Source organism: Neoarius graeffei, chromosome 6 (assembly GCF_027579695.1).
Source record: "Neoarius graeffei isolate fNeoGra1 chromosome 6, fNeoGra1.pri, whole genome shotgun sequence".
Taxonomy (NCBI): domain Eukaryota; kingdom Metazoa; phylum Chordata; class Actinopteri; order Siluriformes; family Ariidae; genus Neoarius; species Neoarius graeffei.
Genome location: NC_083574.1, coordinates 44,302,382 through 44,329,068, shown reverse-complemented (window position 1 = coordinate 44,329,068; position 26,687 = coordinate 44,302,382). Strand labels below are relative to the sequence as shown.

The following is a 26,687-nucleotide window of genomic DNA, read 5'->3' as shown; positions in this document are numbered from 1 at the left end:
TAATTTTTTTCTTTTAAATAAACGGTATAAACCAGTACAGTGTCCATTTAAAATGACCAGGATACAATATGTGATGAGTGCAATTTTTTTTTTATTAATTTAAAAAAAAAAAAATGTATAAACCAATGCAGTGTCCATTTAAAATGACCAGGATACAATACGTGATGAACGCAATTTAAAAAAATTTTTTTTTTAATATATAAACCAATGCAGTGTCCATTTAAAATGACCAAGATACAATACATGATGAACACAAATTTTTTTTAAATTAAAATTTTCTTTTAAATATATAAACCAATGCAGCGTCCATTTAAAATGACCAGGATACAATATGTAATGAGTGCAATTTTTTTAATTAATTTTTTTTTAAAAATGTATAAACCAATGCACTGTCCATTTTAAAATGACCAGGATACAATACGTGATGAGCACAATGAGTTGGGGTGGGTTTTTTGTTTGTTTTTTGGTAGCAGAAAGTGTTATAATAGCAGTCTATTGATAATCAAACACTCTTCTCTCTCTGCAGTAGCTCGGAGTCTGACATGGAGGAAGAGGGTGAGGAGCTGGAGCCACTGCAGACCTCTGACCTCGGAGGAGTGCCATGGAAAGAGGCCGTAGAGCTCCATGCCAAACTGAAGGGTAGCAGTGATGCTGGGGCAAGCAGGAAGGATGGAGAAATGGAGGAAGAGGATGACTATGAGGAGGGAGATGATGATGATGAGGAGGAGGAGGAGGAAGAAGAGGAGGAAGAGGAAGAATCAAGTGATGGTAATTTCATGTTGTTTATTTATTACCAATTTGAACAGTTTACTGGCTGTGTGAACAAACACTAGTTGTTCATTTCTCAAGGTCAAATAAAAACAGTTGTGTGTGTTAAAAAGCGAGAACAAAACAGAAAAAAAACAATTGAAATTTTCAAGTGGCATGACTGAGGGGGAAAACTCCAGAAATATGCTGAGATTGTGCTGTTTGTGTGTTAAATCTTCTCCCAGTTCTCTGTTCATTTCATATTCCCTTTCTGTGTACGTCCTTGTTCTTACAGTAGTAACATATATCCAGATGAGGAACAATTATGAAATCATGAAATTTATTTTGTGATGAGGAAAAAAACAGTATTAAGATATATACAGTAGGCGTGGTGCAGGGAAATAGTTTGTTTTGGCAGAACGTAATCTGATGGACTCATGCATGTGTGGTGGTCTAAGAAAAGCTGTCGGATGTTGCTGTGGCTAAATTCTATAAAACGGCCAAAACAATCAGGTTTGAACCAATGTTGCTGTTCTCTGCCAATACTATGGTTTTTATATTTCTATTTTAAGAAAGAATAAATGTATTTTAACAACGAACACCAGAAATGTTTTTATTTAGGCTGCTTTCCGTCCTTGCTTTTGGCTGTCTGTCTGAAAAGATTATTTAAAAACAGTCAGCCTGTCGAAAGATGTCTTAAACCCTGCTAGCTGTGTCTGATTTTCTCACACAATCCTTTGTTCGATTTGTTGGAGAGTTGCACGTTACAGTAAAACGGATATGATCGGTTCAGCCTATAATTGGATTCTGGCTGTCAGAATGTCTGCTCCCATTTCATAACATCAGCAAAAGAGAAGAACGCCTACACACTCGGTACAGGTGATGGCATATAAAGATTTAATGTTTAAATGTCAAAAAACATTAATTACAAGAAATGTACCCAATAGAACTCAGTGAATTAATGAGGAGTGATTACCCCATCAGTGTTCGTGTGAACAGGGGTCATTCGAGTGAAGAGACGACAACGAGGCTCGTATATAAACGTTTCGAGGGACTTTTATCTCGGGTGATGAGACGAGGAGTGATGTGGATGATGCTGATAGTAAAAGTTAGAGTTCATTTCCCGTCATAAACTTATAACTCTCTTCTTTTTTTCATAAATGGATTAAGTTGTAAATATAGAGGTAGTCATTGCATCTGCCAGTTGAATTGGGATGGAATCTTGAAATGCAATTTTATCCTTTTTCACTGTTGGATGGCGATGTAAGGAATAGCACATGACCGACTGTGCGCTTGTACGATAATCGTGCACACTGGGGTGGTGTCATGATGCATGATCGGAAACCGTTGCCACTCTGAAGTGCATCATTTGTCTTTAAACACATGGTCTGAAGCATGGACTGTATAAAAAACGGACAGCAAATCATCTCTAAAAAGTGAAACCACAACAGGTCTAGCGCCCCTGCTGGCTGGTTGCAATATATATATATTTCTAGCTCCGCCCATCTCCACGAGTTTCAAAGACAAAACAGCCTATTTTCCATGTCACTTTTCTCGTCTAAACTTTTTCCATTTACAGTGTCTAGTTTGACAGTTTTGCCTTTGTTGATATCTGTACATTTTTAATATTTTCCCCCAGAAATTTGTTTTTAAAATGTTATTCTGTGGGCGGCACGGTGGTGTAGTGGTTAGCGCTGTCGCCTCACAATAAGAAGGTCCGGGTTTGAGCCCTGTGGCCGGTGAGGGCCTTTCTGTGTGGAGTTTGCATGTTCTCCCCGTGTCCGCGTGGGTTTCCTCCGGGTTCTCCGGTTTCCCCCACAGTCCAAAGACATGCAGGTTAGGTTAACTGGTGACTCTAAATTGACCGTAGGTGTGAATGTGAGTGTGAATGGTTGTCTGTGTCTATGTGTCAGCCCTGTGATGACCTGGCGACTTGTCCAGGGTGTACCCCGCCTTTCGCCCGTAGTCAGCTGGGATAGGCTCTAGCTTGCCTGCGACCCTGTAGAAGGATAAAGCGGCTAGAGATAATGAGATGAGATGAGATGTTATTCTGTTATAAAGTAAGAAGGCATGGATTAGTGTTGTAGTACTTGAGACCGGTCTTGGTCTCGAGACCACTTTTTGAAGGTCTCCGTCTCGTCTTGGCATTGATCCTTTTTTTTTTTTTTTAAACTCGGCCTCAGACATAGAGGACTCGGGATTTTATTTCAAGACCGGTCAAGACCACAACTGCAGGGTTTCACTAAATTGCCTGTGCATTGTCTGGTTTACTTGTTAACATTGTTCCTGTGATTGGATGTAAAACTTCCTGCTTCAAATGCAACCAATAACGTGGCTCATTGCTAATTTGAAAATGTTCTTCCTGTTAACAGTAGTCACCCCTCCCCCACACATTCACACCCAGTGGTCTGGTTCTGGTCTTGACTCGGTCTCGCCCTGCCTTGGTCTTGATCTTTTTCTTGGTCTCAATACATTTTGGACTTGGTCATGGCTTGGTTTCGGTTTAGGTGGTCTTGACGACAACACTAACATGGATACGCTTGGGAATGACGTGATTTACAGCTTTCCTACAAGAGATATGCAGCCAGCCAGCTAACTTCACCACAGAATTTATCATCACATACCTACTTGTTTGAACATTTTTGGATACATGCACTAATATGAACTTGGACCCATTTCTAATAGGAATGTAAGCGAACCATCCATTTAGTATTCAGTCGGTCTAAAGCAGCATTTCTCAACCTTTTTTCAGTTACGGAACCCTTCAGAAGTATGCAAATTCTCAAGGCACCCCCGTATAAAATATACGCAGTCACGCTGACCATACGCTGACCCCGGCAGTGACGACGTGACATGGGAAAGGGGGCCATGAGACAAATTTTGATGATGCATGAGGCGGCGATGATCTGCATTAGTGTAACTATCGTTTTTTGGAATTTTAATTAATTTTCTGTATTTCAATGTTAGAATATGTAATTTTTTGACGGCACCCCTAACGAAGCCAGACGGCACCCCAGGGTGCCGCGGCACCCCGGTTGAGAAAGGCTGGTCTAAAGTGTGTTATTCTACTTATACCATAGCAGTGTTTATTATTGAATGACATGCTGCAGGTTTTAAGTTATAGATTAACAAGTTCCTGTTATAGTTACGGTGTTATCACTGTAGACACAACATATTAATAACATGTTAATGTAAACCTATTCATGTTACAGCCGGAGCTATCGGAACGCCAATCAGATTTGAGAATTCAGCTGCGCTGTAGTATAAACTATAATAACTTGGGATTAAGAGACAAACATGGACAGTTGACAGTCACACTTGGAAGATGCTCTGGACACTTACAGTAATGCTTTTATGGCTGAGGACTACAGTTGACTTGCTAACTTTAGGACTGCAGTTGCCATGAACAGTTTTGCACTCAAGTTTCCATCAATGAAGAGTTTATAACATCAACAAAACAGACTTCATGTTAAAACTGTTAATGTTATAGTCATGTTGTCTGTTGTCACCCAAATGAGGATGGGTTCCCTTTTGAGCCTGGTTCCTCTCGAGGTTTCTTCCTCATGTCGTCTGAGGGAGTTTTTCCTTGCCACCGTCGCCACAGGTGTGCTCATTGGGGATAGATTAGGGATAAAATTTACTCGTGTTTAAAGTCATTCAGATTCTGTACGGCTGCTTTGCGACAATGTCTATGTTAAAAGCGCTATACAAATAAACTTGACTTGACAAACCTGCAAAAGCGTTTCAGTTTAGGAAAACCTGTAGCTTTCAGAACTATATACACTATATGGATAAAAGTATGTGGACACCTCATTGTCACACCCATGTGCTTTTTTGAACATCCCAAACCAGATTTAGTCCCACGCTGATGTTATAATACACGGCTCGAAATTCGCGGTAGTACAGTCGCCCGAGGCGACTTAATTTATCATTTGGCAGGTAATTCCTGTCACTAGCCAGCCCGGCTGGCAAGTTGAAAATAAAAAATATATATGAAGCGAAGATTCAGACTAGGGCTGTGCGATATATCGAATATACTCGATATATCTCCGAAAAATCTGTGTGAGATACATAAAATTATTATATCGTAACTATCGAGTATTTTATGGTCATCTGCCGACTTGTTTGTTTCGTGTTTGTTGCATTTGTTTAAAACATTTTCCGGTGGTTTTCTCCCTGTCCCTCAGGCAGTAACGTGAGAGGCTGCTTAAGGGTAAAAAAAACAAAAAACAAAACAATAACGTCACACACTCACCAACCAATCCCAGGCGACATCTAGGTGCTGAAAGGAACTTGCGGGAAGATTTTCTAGTTTCGGTTTACAGCGCTGACTCAGTTCGTGCAATCGCTGGTGTTGCATAGGCTACCGTGTAAGCTCTGTCAATTTCAGCAACAAATTAAAAATGGAAGCGGACGAATTGGTTCCTAAAAGAACTAGTAAGGGGTCAGTCACCTGGCATTTTTTTTGGGATATCGTGAGGAGGACATGGAACAGCAAATGCCAGTTTGTAAAGTGTGCAAAAAAACCTGTCATCACGAAAAGCAGCAGTACTACAAATATGTTCCATCACCTGAAAACGCACCCGGTACAGTATGAAGAGTCTCTTAAACTCCCAACTACTTGCTCACAAGTTAACCCCCCCCCACAAGCTAAACAAATGACCATAGCGGCCTCGTTCTCCAAAGCCACCCCATATGAGAAAACGAGTCAGAGATGGAGAACTATAACGGATGCAATCACTAACGTCATTGCCGAAGACATGATCCCGATTAGTATAGTGGAAAAACCAGGCTTCCAAAAATTACTAAACACACTCGATCCCAAATATGAGTTGCCTGGTCGCAGACATTTTACAGAGAAGGCAATACCGGAATTATACACATCTGAGAGGCAGAGCCAGAAAACATTCAGTTCAAAAAGTGTGCAAAGAGAAAAACTGTTTTGCAGATCTCTCTCTTCTCTCTCTCTCTATTGTGAGTGTTCCCGTGGTTCTCAGTAGTCAGGTTAATAGCTTAGAGATCTACCTCTATTTTTTTAAAATAATTTAATGAAAGAGCACTTTTCTTATTTAGGCTAAATGTCTTTCTCAGTGTTGATCTTGCACTTTATTGGTTTGAGCTCTGAGCAGCTCTGTATTGTGTTGCCCCTTTGTTGGAATTTTCAAGATTGTTTTTGCAGTTTGTGCCACATCTTTGTTGAATAAAAATAGTCTTATTTCAACTCAATTGTGATTAATCACTAACATGAAAATTTAAAATGTGTTGTTGAAAACCACCTGTAAAGTTAACCAAGAATGTTATTTAATCTGCAGGGACTGTAGTGAAAACAGTAAAGAGTAAAAGTTAGATTTCATGGGGTCCTTTAGAGGAGATTTCAATATATCGTATATCGTGAAATGGAGAAAATGTATCGGGATATTCATTTTTTTCCCCATATCGCACAGCCCTAATTCAGACACACCGTCAACTAAAGCCGCCACATATTAAGCGCGTGCCGTGTCTGTGCTAATCGATGTGTTTATCGGCAGGACGGAAAATACTGAAGAATTCCAAATCACATTGTGTACGAGTCAGGCTGTCAGTTTTTTCACTACTGCGCATGCATATAACGCATCTCGTTAAATATCGCGGTAAATCACGTTATCAAATTCAATAGATGTGGCCACATTATCGCCCATTTAAACACGTGTTTTTGTTGTTGTTTACATCTACATCTGCCAAAGCTACGTTGCGATGTGGAATTTTCTGAAAGGTGTACAGAGACAGGGACAAAGCGACCTCGGTCTGAAGAGGAGAAAAAGGCCGCCGATAAAGCGTACGAGAAGGAGAAACGACAAAGGACTTGTAAGCAAACGTGGGAGCAGGGTAGGCCTTGGCTGTGATACGATTTTTATGGAATAATTAATTTTTTTCAAGTTGATTCCTAGTCAGTATGAAGCTCCTAATGCTTTCTCTCTCATAAATGGTTAAATACAGAAAGCATGTTGGACATATTTTAGGTGCTATAGTCATGATAGTAAGAATGTTTGTTTTCAATACTCGTACACCAAGTTGCCAAGTTTTCCAATATATTATTATTTGTTGATATTATATTATGGTGCTCTGTGTTGTTCTCATTTATGTATTTAACAACAGTATCAAAATACTCGGGGCTTGAAATAAATGCACATTAGTCATGAACAACGGTAACTACTCTCTTTTGCGTTATTTTTGACAGAAGTAAAATTCATACATGAACAAATTTTGGCTAGTTGATTTTCTGTTTGGCTAGTTACTTTGGAAGGTAACTAGTCCGGCTAGCTGGTGAAAAAATACCGTATATGAATTTCTAGGCCTGTAATAACCTCCACTCTTCTGGCTTTCCTCTAGATTTTGGAGTGAGGCTGTGGGGATTTGTGCTCATTCAGCCACAAGAGCATTAGTGAAGTTGCGGTCAGGCAAAAAGGCTGGGGGTGCAGTCAACGTTCCAGTTCATGCCAAAAGTGTTCAGTGAGGTTAAGATCAGAGCTCTGTACAGCCACTCAAGTTCTTCCACTCCACCCTTGGCAGACCATGTTTTCATGGAGCTCACTTTGTCCATGGTCAAGCATTCACAAGCGTTTAGCCACATGGTGTATAATAGAAACCAGCACCAATATTTGACCATGTGAAGGGCTTTTCCAGACTACCACACATCAGAGCACAGTTTATACCATTATCTTTTCAAACACCTAAATATACACTACCGTTCAAAAGTTTGGGGTCACTTTGAAATGTCCTTATTTTTGAAAGAAAAGCACTGTTCTTTTCAATGCAGATCACTTTAAACTAATCAGAAATCCACTCTATACATTGCTAATGTGGTAAATGACTATTCTAGCTGCAAATGTGTGGTTTTTGGTGCAATATCTCCATAGGTGTATAGAGGCCCATTTCCAGCAACTCTCACTCCAGTGTTCTAATGGTACAATGTGTTTGCTCATTGCCTCAGAAGGCTAATGGATGATTAGAAAACCCTTGTACAATCATGTTAGCACAGCTGGAAACAGTTGCGCTCTTTAGAGAAGCTATAAAACTGACCTTCCTTTGAGCAGATTGAGTTTCTGGAGCATCACATTTGTGGGGTCGATTAAATGCTCAAAATGGCCAGAAAAATATGTCTTGACTATATTTTCTATTCATTTTACAACTTATGGTGGTAAATTAAAAGTGTGACTTTTCATGGAAAACACAAAATTGTCTGGGTGACCCCAAACTTTTGAACGGTGGTGTATCTGTAGTGTTTCCCACAGATGCAGTCTGCATGCGCTCTATAGACCCTTTTCAGTCACGTGACCTTCGTAAACGCGACCACCATTTTGGACATGTAGTGGACTTCGGCTCGAATCAGTTTGAATGCGAGGAAGGCGACAAACGAAAAACATAAAAGAAAAAGGAGCGAGATGCAGAAAACACCTTCACTATCCAGCAACGTAGGGCATTTACAGGGTGAGCAGAGGGAGAGGTATTTGCAAAAATTGAGGTTAGCAGGCTTAGAGAACGACGTTTACCTGCTTCCACCAGGATTGTTCACTGACGTACGCTCCGGCTTGCTCCCCCTCAAATTAAGCAGCATGCTCCGGCTTCCGGAGCGCGCTGCTTAATTTGAGGGGGAGCAAGCCAGAGCGCGCTCCGGAACCTCGGACGTTGGCTCCGGCAGCTATTTACACTGGATCTGGTGTAAATAGCTGCCGGATCATAATTACAGTAAACTAGTAAATACAGTAAAGGAAAAACTTGAGACTGAAAGGTTTTAACAGTCATCCAAATGACTGAATGTAAACATTGCTACAGTAACATATGTTGTTGACATTAGCTAGTCAACAATAGCTACTACAGAAGAACAAAGAGGTTACAATGGGTTATTTTAGCCTATTTGGTTACACACTCGCCGCCACAGAATGTTAACAGCAATGTAATGCCTTTTCTGGCTAATTTTATTCGTCTTACCTCCAACAAAGTGGTCACTACACAAGCGTTGGTATGCCGAGGGCTGCCAATCTTTCATGTTAATGGCCGCTATCCATCTTCTCCGTCGGGATCCGATAAAATGATAACCCTTGCCTTGTTTGTTGATGGTTACTACATCCAGGTGCACAACAATATAGTGGCATGATGGAAGTCTTGCTGAAAGTAAAAACTTTCTTTGCTGCCGTTCCTCAGTGTTGGCTGTGATAAACTACTGGTAGTACATGTCCAAAATGGCGGCCGCGTTTGTCGTGACGTCACGTGAAAAGGGTCCATAGCTCTGTCCTCGTGGCAGCCTTTCATTGAGAACCTTCTGTTAGATTTTTGAAAGAGTTAAATTTTATATACTTTTTTTATATTTAGTAAACCAAATATCATCCCTGAGTTGCCATGAACGTGTAATTGGAGTGAAGCTAAGGGTGTGATCATAGTGTCTACATAGTGTCTGTTACCCTGTACTGTGGAAACACCACTTACCCCTCTCTCCTTTCCCTCTTAATCCTCTGTGTCTGTTTCTCTGTGGGTGAATGCTTTGTTACCCTCTCCATGTGTGCTTCGTTCACCTGTCTGTCTGTCCTACCACTCTGTGTGCGTGTGTGTGTTGGGGTAACTGTGTGGGCTGGCAGAGGGGGAGTATTACCCTTGGGAAAGGGAGCTCCAGTCAGGTCTATGGCTGGAGAACCTGAAAGATGAAGAGGATACGGGTACATTTAAAGGTATATCTGCCTGTGGATGCATTTGAACAAACACACACATACACACAGGTAACAAAATCACTGCCTGGAAAAAAAACCCATCTTGGAACATGCCGCTGTTTGTTCTTCGGGTTTTGCCATTAAAACTGATGTTGGTTCTCAGTGTTTTTTCTCTCACATGAATACTGACAGCACGTTCTCCAAATATGGACGAATTAATGAAGTGTAAAATGAGCACTTTTTTCATTAATGGACAAATTTTGTAAAAAGCTTTTCACCTGAACTGTGTTTACCCAAAGAATCCAATCATCAAACTGCTGATTTTATTTCCTTAACAGTTCAGGATTTTATTGAAGCATGCCTGCAATGCCACGGTCCAGTTTGGTCATACTAATAATATACAAAAAGTAATTACAGTATAACATTGCTATTTTATGCAATACCAGTCAAAAGTTTGGACACACCTAATTAATTTTTTTCCCTTTATTTTTATTAAGTCAGTCACTTCATGTCTTAAAGTAATGATGGATGTTGTTTCTCTTTACTTGGTTGAACGGTTCTTGACGTAATATGGATTACTACAGTTGGTGGAACAGGGCTATTTACTGTATTTTTATTATTTACTGTTTACGGTTTGATCTCGAACACATTAAGAAGGCAAGAAATTGCACTAATTAACTTTTGATGAGACACATCTGTTAATTGAAAAGCATTCCAGGTGACTACCTCATGAAGCTGGTTAAAGGAACAGTCCACCGTACTTCCATAATGAAATATGCTCTTATCTGAATTGAGACGAGCTGCTCCGTACCTCACCGAGCTTTGCGCGACCTCCCAGTCAGTCAGACACAGTGTCATTTCTGTTAGCAATGTAGCTAGGCTCAGTATGGCCAATGGTATTTTTTGGGGCTGTAGTTAGATGCGACCAAACTCTTCCACATTTTTCCTGTTTACATAGGTTTATATGACCAGTGATATGAAACAAGTTCAGTTACACAAATTGAAACGTAGCGATTTTCTATGCTATGGAAAGTCCGCGCTATAATGACAGGCGTACTAACACCTTCTGCGTGCTTCGGCAGCGCATTGATACGGAGCTCAGATATCAATGCACTGTCGAAGCGCGCAGAAGGTGTTAGTACGCCTGTCATTATAGTGCGGACTTTCCATAGCATAGAAAATTGATACGTTTCAATTTGTGTAACTGAACTTGTTTCATATCACTGGCCATATAAACCTATGTAAACAGGAAAAACGTGGAAGAGTTTGGTCGCATCTAACTACAGCCCCAAAAAATACCATTGGCCATACTGAGCCTAGCTACATTGCTAACAGAAATGACACTGCGTCTGACTGACTGGGAGGTCACGCAAAGCTTGGAGAGGTACGGAGCAGCTCGTCTCAATTCAGATAAGAGCATATTTCATTATGGAAGTATGGTGGACTGTTCCTTTAAGAGAATGCCAATAGTGTGCAAAGTGCCATTAAGGTAAACGCTGGCTACTTTGAAGAATCTAACATAGGAAACGTTTTTTTTGTTGCTGTTTTTTTTTTTAACACTTTTTTTTTTTTTTTTTAAATTTACCACGTAATTCCATATATGTTCCATGTGTTATTTCATAGTTTTGATGTCTTCAGTATTGTTCTACAATGTAAGTCACAATTCAGAAAACCCTATGAATGAGTAGGGGTGTACAAACTATTGACTGGTCCTGTACATGAAGCTTGAATGCAGTTTGAGTGAGTGCGTGATCATTTGTTTGATCTGTCTAAATGTTATTCTGCATATAACAAGGCTCCAAACTAACTTTTTTCAGAACCGTCCTGAAAGTTTGTGTCAGAAATCCTGCCAGAAGACCATCAGAGACTTTCGGATTATCTTGACTATATATGCAAGACTTTTTTTGAAATGCCAATTTAATAGTGTTTTATATTTCAGGCTGTACTAACATATGACAGGCTGCTCCTTCCTCTGAATTTGAATGCTTTTGATGCCAATTGTTATGATCTAAATAATCATTACTAGCTTAAATCTAAAAGTAATAAGTGGTAGTAGAGCTGAGACAGCACACACTCCATCACCAGCTCCATTAACAGACTGTTAGAAGGGTAATCTAGTCAACACATAGTGATGTGATTAAACAGATTAAGCTTAAAGTCAATAGTGTACTTTTTTCATTATTTCTTATCTCATCATTAATTTTCTTTCTGGCTGATGATGCACTGACATGCAGCATTGTCAGTGGTAACTGAACGGCCTGATCATTGCCATGGGAATCAGAGGAACGTGTACCATTTGAATCTCGAGTTGTCTAACACCAACAACCACGGCGTAGCACAGGGATCATCAACTGGCGGACTGCAGCCAAGTATTTCGAACTGAGCACTCAAAGTACTGTAGCAGAACCAATAAACATTATTAAAAAAAAAAAAGGCTCTAGCAACTCTGTTTTAACCAACTTGACTTTTATAGCAGATCATCTGCTGCATTTATGTTAACTAATTACATTATATTAATGCCATTTAGCAACATACCCAGAGCAGTTGGGGGTTCAGTGCTCAAGGGCACTTCAGCTATTCCTGCTGGTCCAAGGAATTGAACCAAGGAACTTTTGGTCCCCCAAAACTGCTTCTCTAACCACTAGTCCTTGGCTTCCCCAGCCCATCCATCCATTATCTGTAGCCACTTATCCTGTTCTACAGGGTCGCAGGCAAGCTGGAGCCTATCCCAGCTGACTACAGGCGAGAGGCGGGGTACACCCTGGACAAGTCGCCAGGACTGACACACAGACACAAACAACCATTCACACTCACATTCACACCTACAGTCAATTTAGAGTCACCAGTTAACCTAACCTGCATGTGGGGGAAACCGGAGCACCCGGAGGAAACCCATGCAGACACGGGGAGAACATGCAAACTCCACACAGAAAGGCCCTCGTCGGCCGCTGGGCTCGAACCCAGGACCTTCTTGCTGTGAGGTGACAGCGCTAACCACTACACCATCGTGCCACCCGGCTTCCCCAGCCGTTCACAGAAATTCCCTCAGTGATTTAATATAAGTTATTATTAATCACTGTTTAAGTGTCTTATCAAGAAAGGGAAAACTTTTAACAGACCTTTTATTAGATTTTGAAATATTTTTACCCTCTCTGACCTGATGTGAGTGAAGTGAGGCCATGGCCTATTATTATTATTATTATTATTATTTTAAATATATAAAGTTGATTGAAAACCAAATGTTAAAGAAAAAGAACAACTGGACCGTGAAGTATCCTGGACAGCGAAAAGTATTTTGCTCTCCAATACAACAGGTATCTCCATGTGTTCAGTGGCTGTAGCCAGAAGCAAAAATTTAAGTGGTAGTGTGACACAAAAAAAGTGAATAACACACTTTTTTAAACAATGTGCTTATTTATAGCCATGAACTAATCACTAACTGTCGTCACCATTGAGTCATTGTAAGCAACAAATTTTATGTAGCTGGACATTCACAAGTTCACAAATGCATACACCATTATAATCCCCAAAACAACCCAGAACACACTGGTGCACAATTTTTCAAACATTGTCTCCTTCAGAGATTAAATTAGCTATTTATTATGGAACTTGGGGCGGCACGGTGGTGTAGTGGTTAGCGCTGTCGCCTCACAGCAAGAAGGTCCGGGTTCGAGCCCCGTGGCCGGCGAGGGCCTTTCTGTGCGGAGTTTGCATGTTCTCCCCGTGTCCACGTGGGTTTCCTCCGGGTGCTCCGGTTTCCCCCACAGTCCAAAGACATGCAGGTTAGGTTAACTGGTGACTCTAAATTGACCGTAGGTGTGAATGCGAGTGTGAATGGTTGTCTGTGTCTATGTGTCAGCCCTGTGATGACCTGGCGACTTGTCCAGGGTGTACCCCGCCTTTTGCCCGTAGTCAGCTGGGATAGGCTCCAGCTTGCCTGCGACCCTGTAGAACAGGATAAAGCGGCTAGAGATAATGAGATGAGATGAGATTATGGAACTTGGTGTGCTGGAATTCAAATATGACAATTAAAACAGCTGATTGGCTACAGTTTCCAGAATATTTAAGATTTTACATTTTATACCGGTGTACATTGTAGTCATGTTTTTAATTATAAATTGTAAACCTAAGTCCCTTCATGTGTTTATATAGTTGCTTTACATGGTATTTCACCTGTTCTCTTTATGGAACACTTTAGAAAATCAGCAAAAAGCTTATATAAATAAAATGTATATACGCAGAGATGTATACAGTACTGTGCAAAAGTCTTCGCCGCATGTAAAGAAATGCTGGAGACCAAAAATGGCTTAAAAATAATGAAATGAAATGAAATTTTTCAACATAAATATGTAAATAGCAGTAAGCCATAATAAATGAAACAAAGTCAGTATTTGGTGTGAGATGACCCTTTGCTTTAAAAAAAAAAAAGTCTCGGGTACAGTTTTATAAGGAAATGAGCTGTAGGTTTTACTGAGTATCTTGCAGAACCGGCCACAGTTCTTCTGGACACTTTGTCACACTCGCGTCTTCATTTTGCACCAAAACCCAGCAGCCTTCATTATGTTTTTTTAATCTGAAAAGTGCCCTCTTGTGTAATATGCTGCTCAGATACAATACATTTTTTTTCTCATCTCATTATCTCTAGCCACTTTATCCTGTTCTACAGGGTCGCAGGCAAGCTGGAGCCTATCCCAGCTGACTACGGGCGAAAGGCGGGGTACACCCTGGACAAGTCGCCAGGTCATCACAGGGCTGACACATAGACACAGACAACCATTCACACTCACATTCACACCTACAGTCAATTTAGAGTCACCAGTTAACCTAACCTGCATGTCTTTGGACTGTAGGGGAAACCGGAGCACCCGGAGGAAACCCACGCGGACACAGGGAGAACATGCAAACTCCACACAGAAAGGCCCTCGCCGGCCACGGGGCTCGAACCCAGGACCTTCTTGCTGTGAGGCGACAGCGATAACCACTACACCACCGTGCCGCCCACATTTTTTTTCTGTAACATTTAATTTTGTGCTGGAAAACGAAAATTTTGGGACTCTTTAAAATGTTTTTATAATGTTTTGACTCGGTGTCATCTTCTTTTGACTGCTCCCGATTAGGGGTCGCCACAGCCGCTCTTTTGTCTCCGTTTTTCCCTGTCCTCCGCATCCTTCTCTACCACACCTGCCACTTTCAAGTCCTCTCTCAATGTAGAAGTCTCATCTCATTATCTCTAGCTGCTTTATCCTGTTCTACAGGGTCGCAGGCAAGCTGGAGCCTATCCCAGCTGACTACGGGCGAAAGGCGGGGTACACCCTGGACAAGTCGCCAGGTCATCACAGGGCTGACACATAGACGCAGACAACCATTTACACTCACATTCACACCTACGGTCAATTTAGAGTCACCAGTTAACCTAACCTGCATGTCTTTGGACTGTGGGGGAAACCGGAGCACCCGGAGGAAACCCACGCGGACACGGGGAGAACATGCAAACTCCACACAGAAAGGCCCTCGCCGGCCACGGGGCTCGAACCCGGACCTTCTTGCTGTGAGGCGACAGCGCTAACCACTACACCACCGTGTCATAAAATAGAAATCTATAACAAAATTTGTATGAAAAAAAATAGGATACCTAAGACTTTTGCACAGTACTGGATGTAAATATGTATTTTTAGTCGTTTCTGGTTTAAATTGAGAACCCTTTCCTTTATAACCATAAAGGAAACTTTGCATAACTTTTTAATTTGCATAACCGTGTCAGCATTTGTATATACTGACCCAGTAGCATATCTTGAAAACTAGAGCCAGTGAGCAATTTTCAGTTTCGTTTCCCTTCTCGGCGACCCAGAATTAGTAAACTTTGTTTATTTCGGAAGCATTTTGGCTGTCAACCAGTAATATTTTATATTGTCCCATGCAATAGTTTGATTCTCCCCTTAGTGTTAGTCTGGAGCCTTGGGCATTAATGCATGCTTGTACTATTCCTGAAGGTGCATTATTTACAAGCTGTTCTCTAAAGTCTACTGTTCCTTTTCTCTTTCTCCCTTCTTTGTTTCCATCTGTCCCACCTGATCCTGCTTTTGTTACTCCTTATGTTGGACGCGATCTTCCCCTGGTATCCTCTGTGCCTTTCTCTTCCTCCTGTTTTCATATCACACTGAAATTTCAAATCATGACACCCGACAGCAAGGAACCGGCGAATTCAACCAACCCTGCAGCCGGTGGTCCCTGTGCTCCTCCGGACGGAGGGAGAAAAGGAGGAGTGCTCAGATTCAGGCTCTCTTCCTTCACTCCTCACACAGAACACCCAGTCTGTCTCCTACACAGGTAACCCAGTCTGGAGGAGTGCCTGGCTGCTGGGACTCGCACGAGACCGTAATAGTTTTTTTTTTTTTTAATGTGTGTTTGAGAAACACTGTGGCATTTTATTGTCCATGTCATCCACACCACTTCAAATTCCTTTTTCTGAGAAATGGTGTTCTGTATGCATTTTTTTGGGGGGGTGATTATATGCATGTCATAGTTTTGTTGATGTGCTTTGTCTCCATCATCCTCCCTGGTCTCAGTCCAGTTGATGTTGTCATTGTGGTGCATCCAGAATAGCACCATTCATCTCCTTGTCATAATTTTACCATTCTTTTTTTTTTTTGTGTCGTGTTTTTTCATTTTGTTGTTTTAGTCCCCTCCCGCAAATCAGTGCGGCATGAGGCTGTCCGGGCCTGGCTGGACTCCATGTCTGGAGGTAGTTCCAAAACCAAAGCAGCAGCTCTCCCTCTATACCTCTGTGTATATACACACACGCACAGCATGTGACGTAGATGTATTTGCACCCAGGTTGAATACACTGGTTGCATGATGAAGCGCTCATTTAACTCTGCATGCAGAAACCACTTGACAGAGTCTTTTTAACCAAAAAACTTGCTGTCCAGTATCTATCCTCTGCTGCTCACTGACCTAAATATTCTGTTATACTGATTAGAGTGGGGGTTTTGAGTCAGCACTCAAAATGTAAAGGTTTTTTTTTTAATTCAAAAAAGAATTTGGTGGACATTTTAAAGGTCTTAATAAAAAAAAAATATTTTTTTTTTTTAAATAATAAAAAACAAGCCATGGAAGTCAGGATTTGCAAAATTTGTACAGCTTGTATGCTCTGATACTCTGTAGCCCTTTTCTTGATACTGGCATTCTCGTATTGCGAACCACATGTTGAAAAACAAACTGGTTTGATGGCTTTAATTTCCAAGACGGGAATTTAAGTTCATCTCATCTCATCTCATTATCTCTAGCCGCTTTATCCTTCTACAGGGTCGCAGGCAAGCTGGAGTCTATCCCAGCTGACTACGGGCGAAAGGCGGGGTACACCCTGGACAAGTCGCCAGGTCATCACAGGGCTGACACATAGACACAGACAACCATTCACATTCACACCTACGGTCAATTTAGAGTCGCCAGTTAACCTAACCTGCATGTCTTTGGACTGTGGGGGAAACCGGAGCACCCGGAGGAAACCCACGCGGACACGGGGAGAACATGCAAACTCCGCACAGAAAGGCCCTCGCTGGCCACGGGGCTCAAACCCAGGACCTTCTTGCTGTGAGGCGACAGCGCTAACCACTACACCACCGTGCCGCCGGAATTTAAGTTATTCCACAAAATCGAGTCATACATGAGTTGACGCACCTCGTCGGCTATAAACCATGTATGACAAGATTGAGTGGAATCATTTTTATTATATCCACATTCACTGGATTTTGAGAAACGGAGCATTTTTATTTTTTTGCAAATTCAATAAAGAAAAACTTTTAGACAAAATGTCCGACAAAATAATTTCTGCTTAGAATGTAAACAAACCTGCAAAATGACAGCAGCAATTTGTGAAAAATGCTATAATTAATTCTTGGGGGGGATACATTCTCACCATCAAATACTTTTTATTCCTTTTTTTTGTATTTTTTGGGGTTTTGTTTTCAAGTAGTGTTTTTATTTCATCCTTGGTTGGTTCAGCAACACGCTCCGCCATTTTGTTTTTTTTCTACTCATGGAATATGAGCTGAAAGCTGAGTAGTAGAGTAGCCAATCAGAGCATGTGATTGCTCATATCCAGTGAATGTGGACAGAATAATAAAATATATGCAAGGTCTAACATCAGTGTGACCACTTAAGTCTGGTTTGTGGAAGGAGCGGGCATCTTTTTTTTTTTTTCCCCCCCAGTTTTCATGAAAACTCCCTAGCTGCTGAAAACAAGCCTTATCCATTTACTAAATATGTGTAAATGGATATCAGCATGTGCAAAAGCTAAGCACTAATCATTGTGGCATGGGTGACATTCCAGTGAACATAATTATTTGCTTCATTTTTAGCATACATTTTATTTAAATGTTGTGCATGCCTAACAGTTTTATTTCTTCCATTTCATTTCCATTACCACATATATTCATCTCTCATTCTGACAGGCCTTTGAGCTGGTGGCTGTTTTACTCTTGTCTAAGTCATAACCTCATAACTTTCTTTCTTTTCTTTCTCTCTCTGGCTCAGAGCCCTGTGTAGAAGATGAGGAAGACCCTGAGGCTGAAGCAGGAAGCCCAGATGTTGAGCCTGGAACTGAGCTGGATGAAGGTTCGTCAGACTTACGATGGACTGCGTCTGCGTTTGCTATGCCCAAGTGTGGTAGAATGCATGTACATTGAGAATGACGGCAGCTATGTTTTTTCTGTGCCACAGCGGACATCCCTTCAGATGCAGAAGCTGAAGCTCGCTCGCAGCACATTGAAGAGCCTGAGCCTCTTCCAGTAGACACTGAAAAGCCAGAGAGCCTGGAGCAAGTTTCCAGAATTGGTACGCTTTGGTATAAATCTGGAACGGAACACCATTTGGTTTGATTGTGATGCATTAATATTATCTTAATGTGTGTGTATGTGTATATGCTGTATAAACTCCTGAGGAAAAAGGCACCCCGAATTTTTCTATTTGCTTTACTCTCTCAGAGCATAAAGAGCGGATGTCTGTTAGTCCAAAGGAAATCATCGTAGATGTTATTCTCTCTCCAGTCCCAAAGCCATGTACACCTACAGAAGAGGTACCGTTATTTGGCTATGTTTTGTCTTCATTTTTGACCTAGTTATCAAGGCTGCCCTGTGTTTTAATTGGCTTATCTACATTTCTACTTCTAGATTAAAGAAAAGTTGACTCCAGTGCTGATTAAATCTCCAGGCACACGCTTTTTTCCTGAGCCCTTTTTGCCTGATCATGCCAAAACAGAGGTCCCACCATCACCTGAGGTTAAGACGCCAAATACTCCTATTGCGGTGGCCTCTCCTATCCGCTCTCAGCCAGCTCCCCTACCAGAAACGGTCACCCCCAAATCACCTGTTCAGGTTGAGTCTTGTGCCTGCACACCGTCAACCAACCCCTTATCCCCAATCTGTGCTCAGCCCCTCCTATGCCAGGAGCCCTCCTCCCCCCTCTCTTCAGAGTCTCCTGTAAGGACTCAACCAGTCCCTGCTGTAACTTCCACTCCTCTGACAAAAACTGCCTCAGAGAGGACAACCACAGAATCCCTGAATGCAAAGGATTCGACAGTGCAGACGCCAGTCAAGAAGACTGATATCATTGAAGAGTTCTGGCTCAAGAGTGCTGAGATTAGGAGGAGCTTAGGGCTCACCCCACTGGATAGGAGCAAAGCTGTAGAGAAGAGCATTATTAAAACCCCTATCACAGATCCTGTATTCTCTAAACCCCAGATCTCAGAGGCCATATCAGAAAAGCCAGCATTCACAGGCCGCACGGTCATCCACAGGCTCAATATTACTGTTGAGGGTCAGGTAATCTCTCCTGTAGAACCCAAGAGTAGTAGCTCGGAAAGGAAGGATCTGAGCAGTAGCTCGGGTCTGGGCTTGAACGATAGCAACACAACTAGTCAGACGCCTACCTGTGACAGCATTAACAACTCTGACTCGACCATGCTCACACCACCTTCCAGCCCTCCACCACCACCACCAAATGAGGAGCCAGCAACTCTCACAAAGAAGAAAGCTCAAGTGTCTTGGGAGAAGCTATCTACACCCAGTGAGGAACCTGAAGTGGAGAAGGCACCTGCCAAAGCTAAACCCCCTACCAGTCCAAATCAGGACAAATTTGTGAGTGTTCCAGTAGCTGCTCCCAGAACCAACCCCCCAGTGGTGATGAGGATAAAGGAGCCAAATAAACCACGCCGAGAAGAAGTGAGGAAGTCCTTTGCAGAGTGTGTAGACGAGATTCCATTTGCTGATGATGTGGAGGACACGTATGATGATCGTACCCCTGACACAAGCATGCAGGATAGGTTTTACACCCCACCCACCAGCAGAGTGAACAGGGGCAGGCCTCCCCTCCACCTCGCTTTGGCTACGGAGAATGGAAAACCCAACATCCATGAAGGTCTTGTGTCCAGATCCGTGAAAGGTCCCCAGCACTTTTCTTCCGAAGCCAAAGAGATCGCTGAAGAGCGGATGAGAGAGAGGGAGAAATCTGTGAAAAGTCAAGCTCTTAAAGATGCCATGGCGAAGCAGATTAATAAAATGAAAGAGGCGGAGTCTAGTAAGGGCGCTGTGGCCAAAGTGGCCTGGAACGTTTCGGATGTAGCTGTTAAAAACAAGAAGCGCTCGAGTTCTCCAAAGTCTTCTGCTGTGAAGGCTTTGGAGAGCAAAAAACAAGCAGAGGTGCTTCCTGACCGATTCTTTACTTCACCTTTAAATAAGAGCGTAGACAGTTCATTCACCTCGTCTGAGAGTTCCACAGGAGGCAAGAGTAAAAAACGGAGCTCCCTTTTCTCTCCACGTAAGAACAAGAAAGAGAAGAAGGCAAAAAATGAAAGACACTCTGGTACTGAAGAGGCCCCACCCAAACACAAGTCCTTGTGGAAAGCTGTATTTTCCGGCTACAAGAAGGACAAGAAGAAGAAAGATGACAAGTCTTGTCCGAGTACACCCTCTAGCTCCACAACAGTGGACTCGGGAAAGAAGAAAGTATCACCTGTGGCAAGGTCCTCAGGTGAGCGATTTTGAGGTTTTATTGGTTTCTGTTTGGGATTACACCAAACCTTCAAGAACTCCTGTTTTTAAGTGGTGTAATTATTAAGGTGTGCAATTATTAGGTCACTGGCCGTAGGGTGATGAGCTATTGCCATCACGTGGCGTCCATCTGTCCGTATTGCTACTCTTCCTTGAGTTTTCAATGGATTTTGATTGTTTTGTTTGGAAGATCTAATCAGTCTGCACAAAAGTTATTCCCTAGTTTTGTGATTTCTCATTAACAAGTTGCTAATTAGGCCGGTTAACGAACTTTCACGAAAATCGCTACTGCTCAATGACTTTTCAATGGATTTTGATCCATTGTTCTCATGAAGAGTAACTTGCCTAATTATAAATAAATGAGTCTGGCTCCTCATAGTACAGATGTGTGAGCTACTGCGTCGTTGACACTCTGGTGTTTCTTCTTGCATCAGATTTACAACTGAGACGAAACCTCAGCTTTTCCGAGGACTCGGATCTGTCTTGTGATGATGTTCTGGAAAGATCTTCTCAGAAGTCCAAGGCGGATGTAAGTAGATGTAGCTTATATGGGGTTGTTTGTTTTTTCTCACACTGATTCAGTATTTTGCCTTTCATGGAAACTCATGGACTTGTTTGAGCTAGTGTCTGATTTGAACAAAGATGCAATGAAGTAGGAGAAGTAGAAAGAAAAAGAAAAGCGAATGGGTAAAGCAAAAAAAAGAGGGAGGGAAAAGAAAGGAGCAAGGCAAAGACAAATGAGAAAAGGAACAAAAGAAGGATCAGAGAGGTCAGTTGGGAAAAATGGAGAAAGATATGGCAGGATATAAAGAGGAGGCGTTTCTGTTGGAAGCAGTAATTTCTTGAAGTTGGACTCTTGACTGCAACAAAATGAAGATAACTAGGGATGGGTGATAGAATTTTGGATCAACGAATTCTGTATAAATAGTCGCGTGTGGTATTTTGCAAGTCAAATACAAATGTAATAATGTCTGGTTTTACTTGCACTCACCATTAGAAATCCGTTACCTTCAATGTGAATGTGATTTGTTGAGCAGTTCTGGATCACCATGAGTTTGATATTGTGGTAGATGGTTTATAGGAGGATATGCTAGATTAACACCAAAGCTTAAAGAAATGCATCTTTAGATGTTTGAGGTTTCGTGTAGTCTTAGTGTTCTGATTGAGCCAAAAGTCCTTATTTTGTTTTTATTGCACACAAAAATGTCAAGCACTACAATTAAGCATCTGCACATTTGGGTGCAGGGCAGCACGGTGGTGTAGTGGTTAGCGCTGTCGCCTCACAGCAAGAAGGTCCGGGTTCGAGCCCCGTGGCCGGCGAGGGCCTTTCTGTGTGGAGTTTGCATGTTCTCCCCATGTCTGCGTGGGTTTCCTCCGGGTGCTCCGGTTTCCCCCACAGTCCAAAGACATGCAGGTTAGGTTAACTGGTGGCTCTAAATTGACCGTAGGTGTGAATGTGAGTGTGAACGGTTGTCTGTGTCTATGTGTCAGCCCTGTGATGACCTGGCGACTTGTCCAGGGTGTACCCCGCCTTTCGCCCGTAGTCAGCTGGGATAGGCTCCAGCTTACCTGCGACCCTGTAGAACAGGATAAAGCGGCTAGAGATAATGAGATGAGATGAGACATTTGGGTGCAGATAAAATTGTGAAGTGTTCCATTCTCATCTCATCTCATTATCTGTAGCCGCTTTATCCTGTTCTACAGGGTCGCAGGCAAGCTGGAGCCTATCCCAGCTGACTACGGGCGAAAGGCGGGGTACACCCTGGACAAGTCGCCAGGTCATCACAGGGCTGACACATAGACACAGACAACCATTCACGCTCACATTCACACCTACGGTCAATTTAGAGTCACCAGTTAGCCTAACCTGCATGTCTTTGGACTGTGGGGGAAACCGGAGCACCCGGAGGAAACCCACGCGGACACGGGGAGAACATGCAAACTCCGCACAGAAAGGCCCTCGCCGGCCACGGGGCTCGAACCCGGACCTTCTTGCTGTGAGGCGACAGCGCTAACCACTACACCACCGTGCCGCCCCGTGTTCCATTCTACGAGACAAATTATAACACTCGTGTCTGTGATTAAACTTGGACTTTATTTCAAGCATGCAATTTGATAGTATTTAGAGCATTAATTCTTATTGTTTTTAATTGATTTTAAATGATCATTACTTATGCAGAGGTGCCAACGTTGCTAACAGTAAGACCCTCGATTGTAGAGAAAGATAACAGAATTTAACCACAGAAATTATAGAGTACGTCTTTGCAAGAGGTTTCTTTTTCCCCTGCACGTTTACCATGGTCAAATTTCACCTTGATAAAGTCAATGATGTAAAAAAAAACTGATAAAGAATAAGACCGATAAGCAGAATCGATAATGGCATCAGTATCGATTAAATCTGAACAATTCCCATCCCTAGGGAGCATTTTATTTGCATTTGTCTGACTGCTGCTTTAGTTGGCCTCATGAATGAAATGGTCATGAAATGAAAATTGCAAATGCTATGACCCAAGTGTACATGTGTTAGCACCTCTGTTTAAGAATATACCTCCCAGTTTTTGTACATTTACATTCATCTTAATGACATTGAAGTTATTCCACGAAATCGAATCGTACATGAGCTGATAGCCGACGAGGCGGTGCGTCGAGTTGTCTATAAGCCATGTACGACGAGATTGAGCGGAATAACTGTTTTATTCTATCCACATTCACTGGATTTTGAGAAACAGAGCATTTTGTTTTTATTTATTGCAAATTCGATAAAAACTTTGTACAAAACGTCCTACAAAATAATTTCCACTTAGAATGTAAACTTCATCTTACCATCAAATGTTTTTGAGGTGTTTTCGAGTAGAGTCTTTATTTTGTCTTCAGTTGGTTCAGCAACACGCTCCATTGTTTTCTTCAGGTTTTTTTTTTATATATATATACCCCCTCTCAGAAGGAGGGGGATATACTGGCTTACCTCTGTCCGTCCGTCCGTATCTCCATATTTCTGTCCATCTGAAACACCCTTTTTCTCAGCAACCACAAATCTTAGCCACTTGGTACCAAACTTCAGCTTGGGGTTCTATACCGTGTATACTGTTTTCAGGTCTGTCCCACGTTGACTTCCTGTTTACCGACTGAATGTATTTACGAAACGTATAGCGTGGATTTACAAAATTTTTGTAACATTTTTCTGAGCAACTACAAATCACAGCTGCTTGATGTTTGGTGCCGAGCTTCAGCTTGGGGTTCTATACTGTGTATACCGTTTTCAGGTCTGTCCCACATCGACTTCCTGTTTACCGACTGAATGTATTTACGAAACATTTATAGAGTGGATTTTGATGCTATTTTAAGAAGCAAAATGCTATTTCAAAACGACAGTTTACCAGGACGCTATTTGAAATCCCTGGGGAGAGACACTGCTTTTTACTTGTTTCAGGGTTAATTATTTGTTGAAGTCAGCATTCATAATAAGTGTCCTATTCCTTCGATTGCTTGCATTCTGATATAAGCGAGAGCGGGGGGGATACGTAAGTGAGCAGGAGCTCGCAGTTGATCTTGTTTTGGCAGTTGGTAGTCCAACTTAAAGGTGCATTACCACCACTGACTGGGCTGGAGTGTGGAACAGGAGATTGGTGGGGCGTGACTACCGGTATATTCTTTTAGCTATTTGTTTCTTTTAACCCATTGACGCCTGAAATGCCTGCAAAAAAACGTCTGCAAATGCCTAAGCCAGTTTTTAGAAAAGGTCCCCATCTGCCTGAGGGTTTTCTGAAATAAAAATAATTAATTGAAAACGCCTATGAAAAATTCAATATCTCAGCCTCTGAAGCACATAAAGACATGAAATAAGTTGCATTTAAAAGATATAAAATTCTCTGCTTTTATTGGATCATGCTCATTCAGCATTAACACTAACACATTTTTATAAAAAAAAAAAACAAATCTGGCATGCGTCTTGAAAATAATGACAAATCAACAATGCTGCGTTATGCAGCAACCAGCATTTGGGGCAATGTTGCGTTATGGGCAATGTTGCGCGACGCAGCATCCGGTGTCAATGGGTTAAATGGGCGGCACAGTGGTGTAGTAGTTAGCACTGTCACCTCACAGCAAGAAGGTCCAGGTTCGAGCCCAGCGGCCGGCGAGGGCCTTTCTGTGCGGAGTTTGCATGTTCTCCCCGTGTCCGCGTGGGTTTCCTCCGGGTGCTCCGGTTTCCCCCACAGTCCAAAGACATGCAGGTTAGGTTAACTGGTGGCTCTAAATTGACCGTAGGTGTGAATGAGAGTGTGAATGGTTGTCTGTGTCTATGTGTCAGCCTTGTGATGACCTGGCGACTTGTCCAGGGTGTACCCCGCCTTTCGCCCGTAGTCAGCTGGGATAGGCTCCAGCTTGCCCGCGACCCTGTCGGACAGGATAAGCGGCTACTGATAATGGTTGAATGGATAACAAAGTGATGTATCTGACTCGATGTGCCCCGCCATTTTGTTTTTCTCTACTGACGGTATATAAGCTGATATCCTAGTAGTAAAGTAGCCAATTGCAGCATGTGATTGCGCATATATTCAATGAATGTGGATAGAATAATATGGATTTATAGCATGGATACTTTTTTTTTGTGTATGTACTATGTGTTGCCATTGTTTAAATTTTAACTCAACATTAACCCATTCAGTCGCACCATTTGTTTGTGTTTTATCATTATTCGTGTTTTCTTTTTATCCCCCTACAAGTCTGTTAATGTTCCTCATGCATTGGCGTTCAAGAGATCATATGCCACAAAGGTAGTGTTTATTCACATTGGTCCACCCACTCTGAGCATGCTTTCATCTGTTACTTAACTCTCACCTACTGTGATCCACGTGTCTCTGTGGTGCTGTAAAACTGTATTACTAACATCCTCCTTTATAAGCATGAGTCTCTGGCGCCCCTTTACTGCCGGAGGATGCAACTTCGTCTGCGTTCACCTGATTTTCCCAAAAGACTTTCAGCTAATCTGCATTCTGCACTGTACTTCTTCACTGGTTCATGTTCGTTCCATGGCTGATTAGGGAACGCTGAATCCACATGGATGCCACAAACATCACCTCTCTCCAGACTTGTCTTCTGTTTTCTACTTCCTGATTATCTGTGCTTTTTAAAACAGGGAATATGTGCATATTTTACGATGTTTATTTATTTTTGCTAACAAAAATGATCATAATGTAGAATTCTTATATAAATTATAGATTTCATGTGATATGATATAATGACTATATGGTGTAATGTAGGAAAATGTAGAAATACGTTTGTTTGGTTTTTTTTGTTTTTTTTGTTTTTCCTGAATGATAAATAATTAGATGGCGTTTGAGTTTAGAGTGGTTTTGTCATAGCTGGTTGTTTCAGATGTTAATCTGTGATATAGTTGAAGAACTGACCCTGTTCAAGTTCACACCCAGCTGGTCTTCTCCTTGCACGTCTTGCATACATGTCAACCTTTGGTCAATCAAACCTGTATAACCAACCTCCAAAATCCGTATTTCCCTTATAAAATCCGTATAAGATGCAAATTAAAATAATTTACCTAAAATTTGAATGATAATTAACAATGATATATCCCAGTTACTTTTTATTCAATATTAATAACAATAAACCTTCAGAATGAATACAAAGCTCCAATGTTTGACAAAAACACAAAGTGTTATCAGTGTAGTTACGAAGGAAATACTTCGTTGTTTGGAGACAGGTTTCACCGAGCGGCTATTATCCACGAGACTTCATATTAGCCACAAAGTCAGGAAAACCTGTTCGTAAAATTACGTTATAATGACCAAATACAATGAAAAGTATTTTTCCAGTCTCACCTGTGAAAGGTAATCCCATGTGACCTCGTTTGGACGGTAAACCTGTTGGTACAGTTAAACGCAGCACATGAATGAGGCATCTTTATTCTCGGCTACTGTCTAGACGCTATACCAGAGACGGTTGAAGAATCTCCACTTTGCCACATCCAATATGGCGGCGAGGATGACGTATGATTCTACGCAGATGCGGTGTGCGCATGATCAAAAGTGGAACGAAGTCTCGCTACCACAAGATAACGCACGATTTCATAAGACTCTTTACTGGCTGTCTGTGGTGTACAGTACGTTTGTAAATGTTATGCGCTCTTTTATCATCGTGGGAATTGATTATAGCTCTAAATAAATATTGAAGTTTTTTTTAAAGAATCCGTATAACT

At 41.8% G+C, this 26,687-nt stretch overlaps 1 protein-coding gene across 17 annotated transcripts in view; it reads left to right on the top strand.

The window, feature by feature from the left end:
• mical3a (microtubule associated monooxygenase, calponin and LIM domain containing 3a) overlaps window positions 1-26,687 on the top strand; it is a 307,065-nt gene that overhangs the window by 249,262 nt on the left and 31,116 nt on the right. For 9 of the 17 annotated variants that reach the window (XM_060923703.1, XM_060923719.1, XM_060923712.1 and 6 more), the window contains 10 exons: window positions 527-768; window positions 9,360-9,449; window positions 15,615-15,755; window positions 16,108-16,170; window positions 17,964-18,044; window positions 18,150-18,263; window positions 18,413-18,504; window positions 18,599-20,456; window positions 20,911-21,005; window positions 25,201-25,251. In XM_060923703.1, the coding sequence (XP_060779686.1) occupies window positions 527-768; window positions 9,360-9,449; window positions 15,615-15,755; window positions 16,108-16,170; window positions 17,964-18,044; window positions 18,150-18,263; window positions 18,413-18,504; window positions 18,599-20,456; window positions 20,911-21,005; window positions 25,201-25,251 (2,827 nt within the window). Of the gene's footprint in view, window positions 1-526; window positions 769-7,116; window positions 8,230-9,359; window positions 9,450-15,614; window positions 15,756-16,107; window positions 16,171-17,963; window positions 18,045-18,149; window positions 18,264-18,412; window positions 18,505-18,598; window positions 20,457-20,910; window positions 21,006-25,200; window positions 25,252-26,687 lie in introns of those variants that run through there. The other 8 variants (XM_060923715.1, XM_060923714.1, XM_060923705.1 and 5 more) reach the window with 7 other exon arrangements.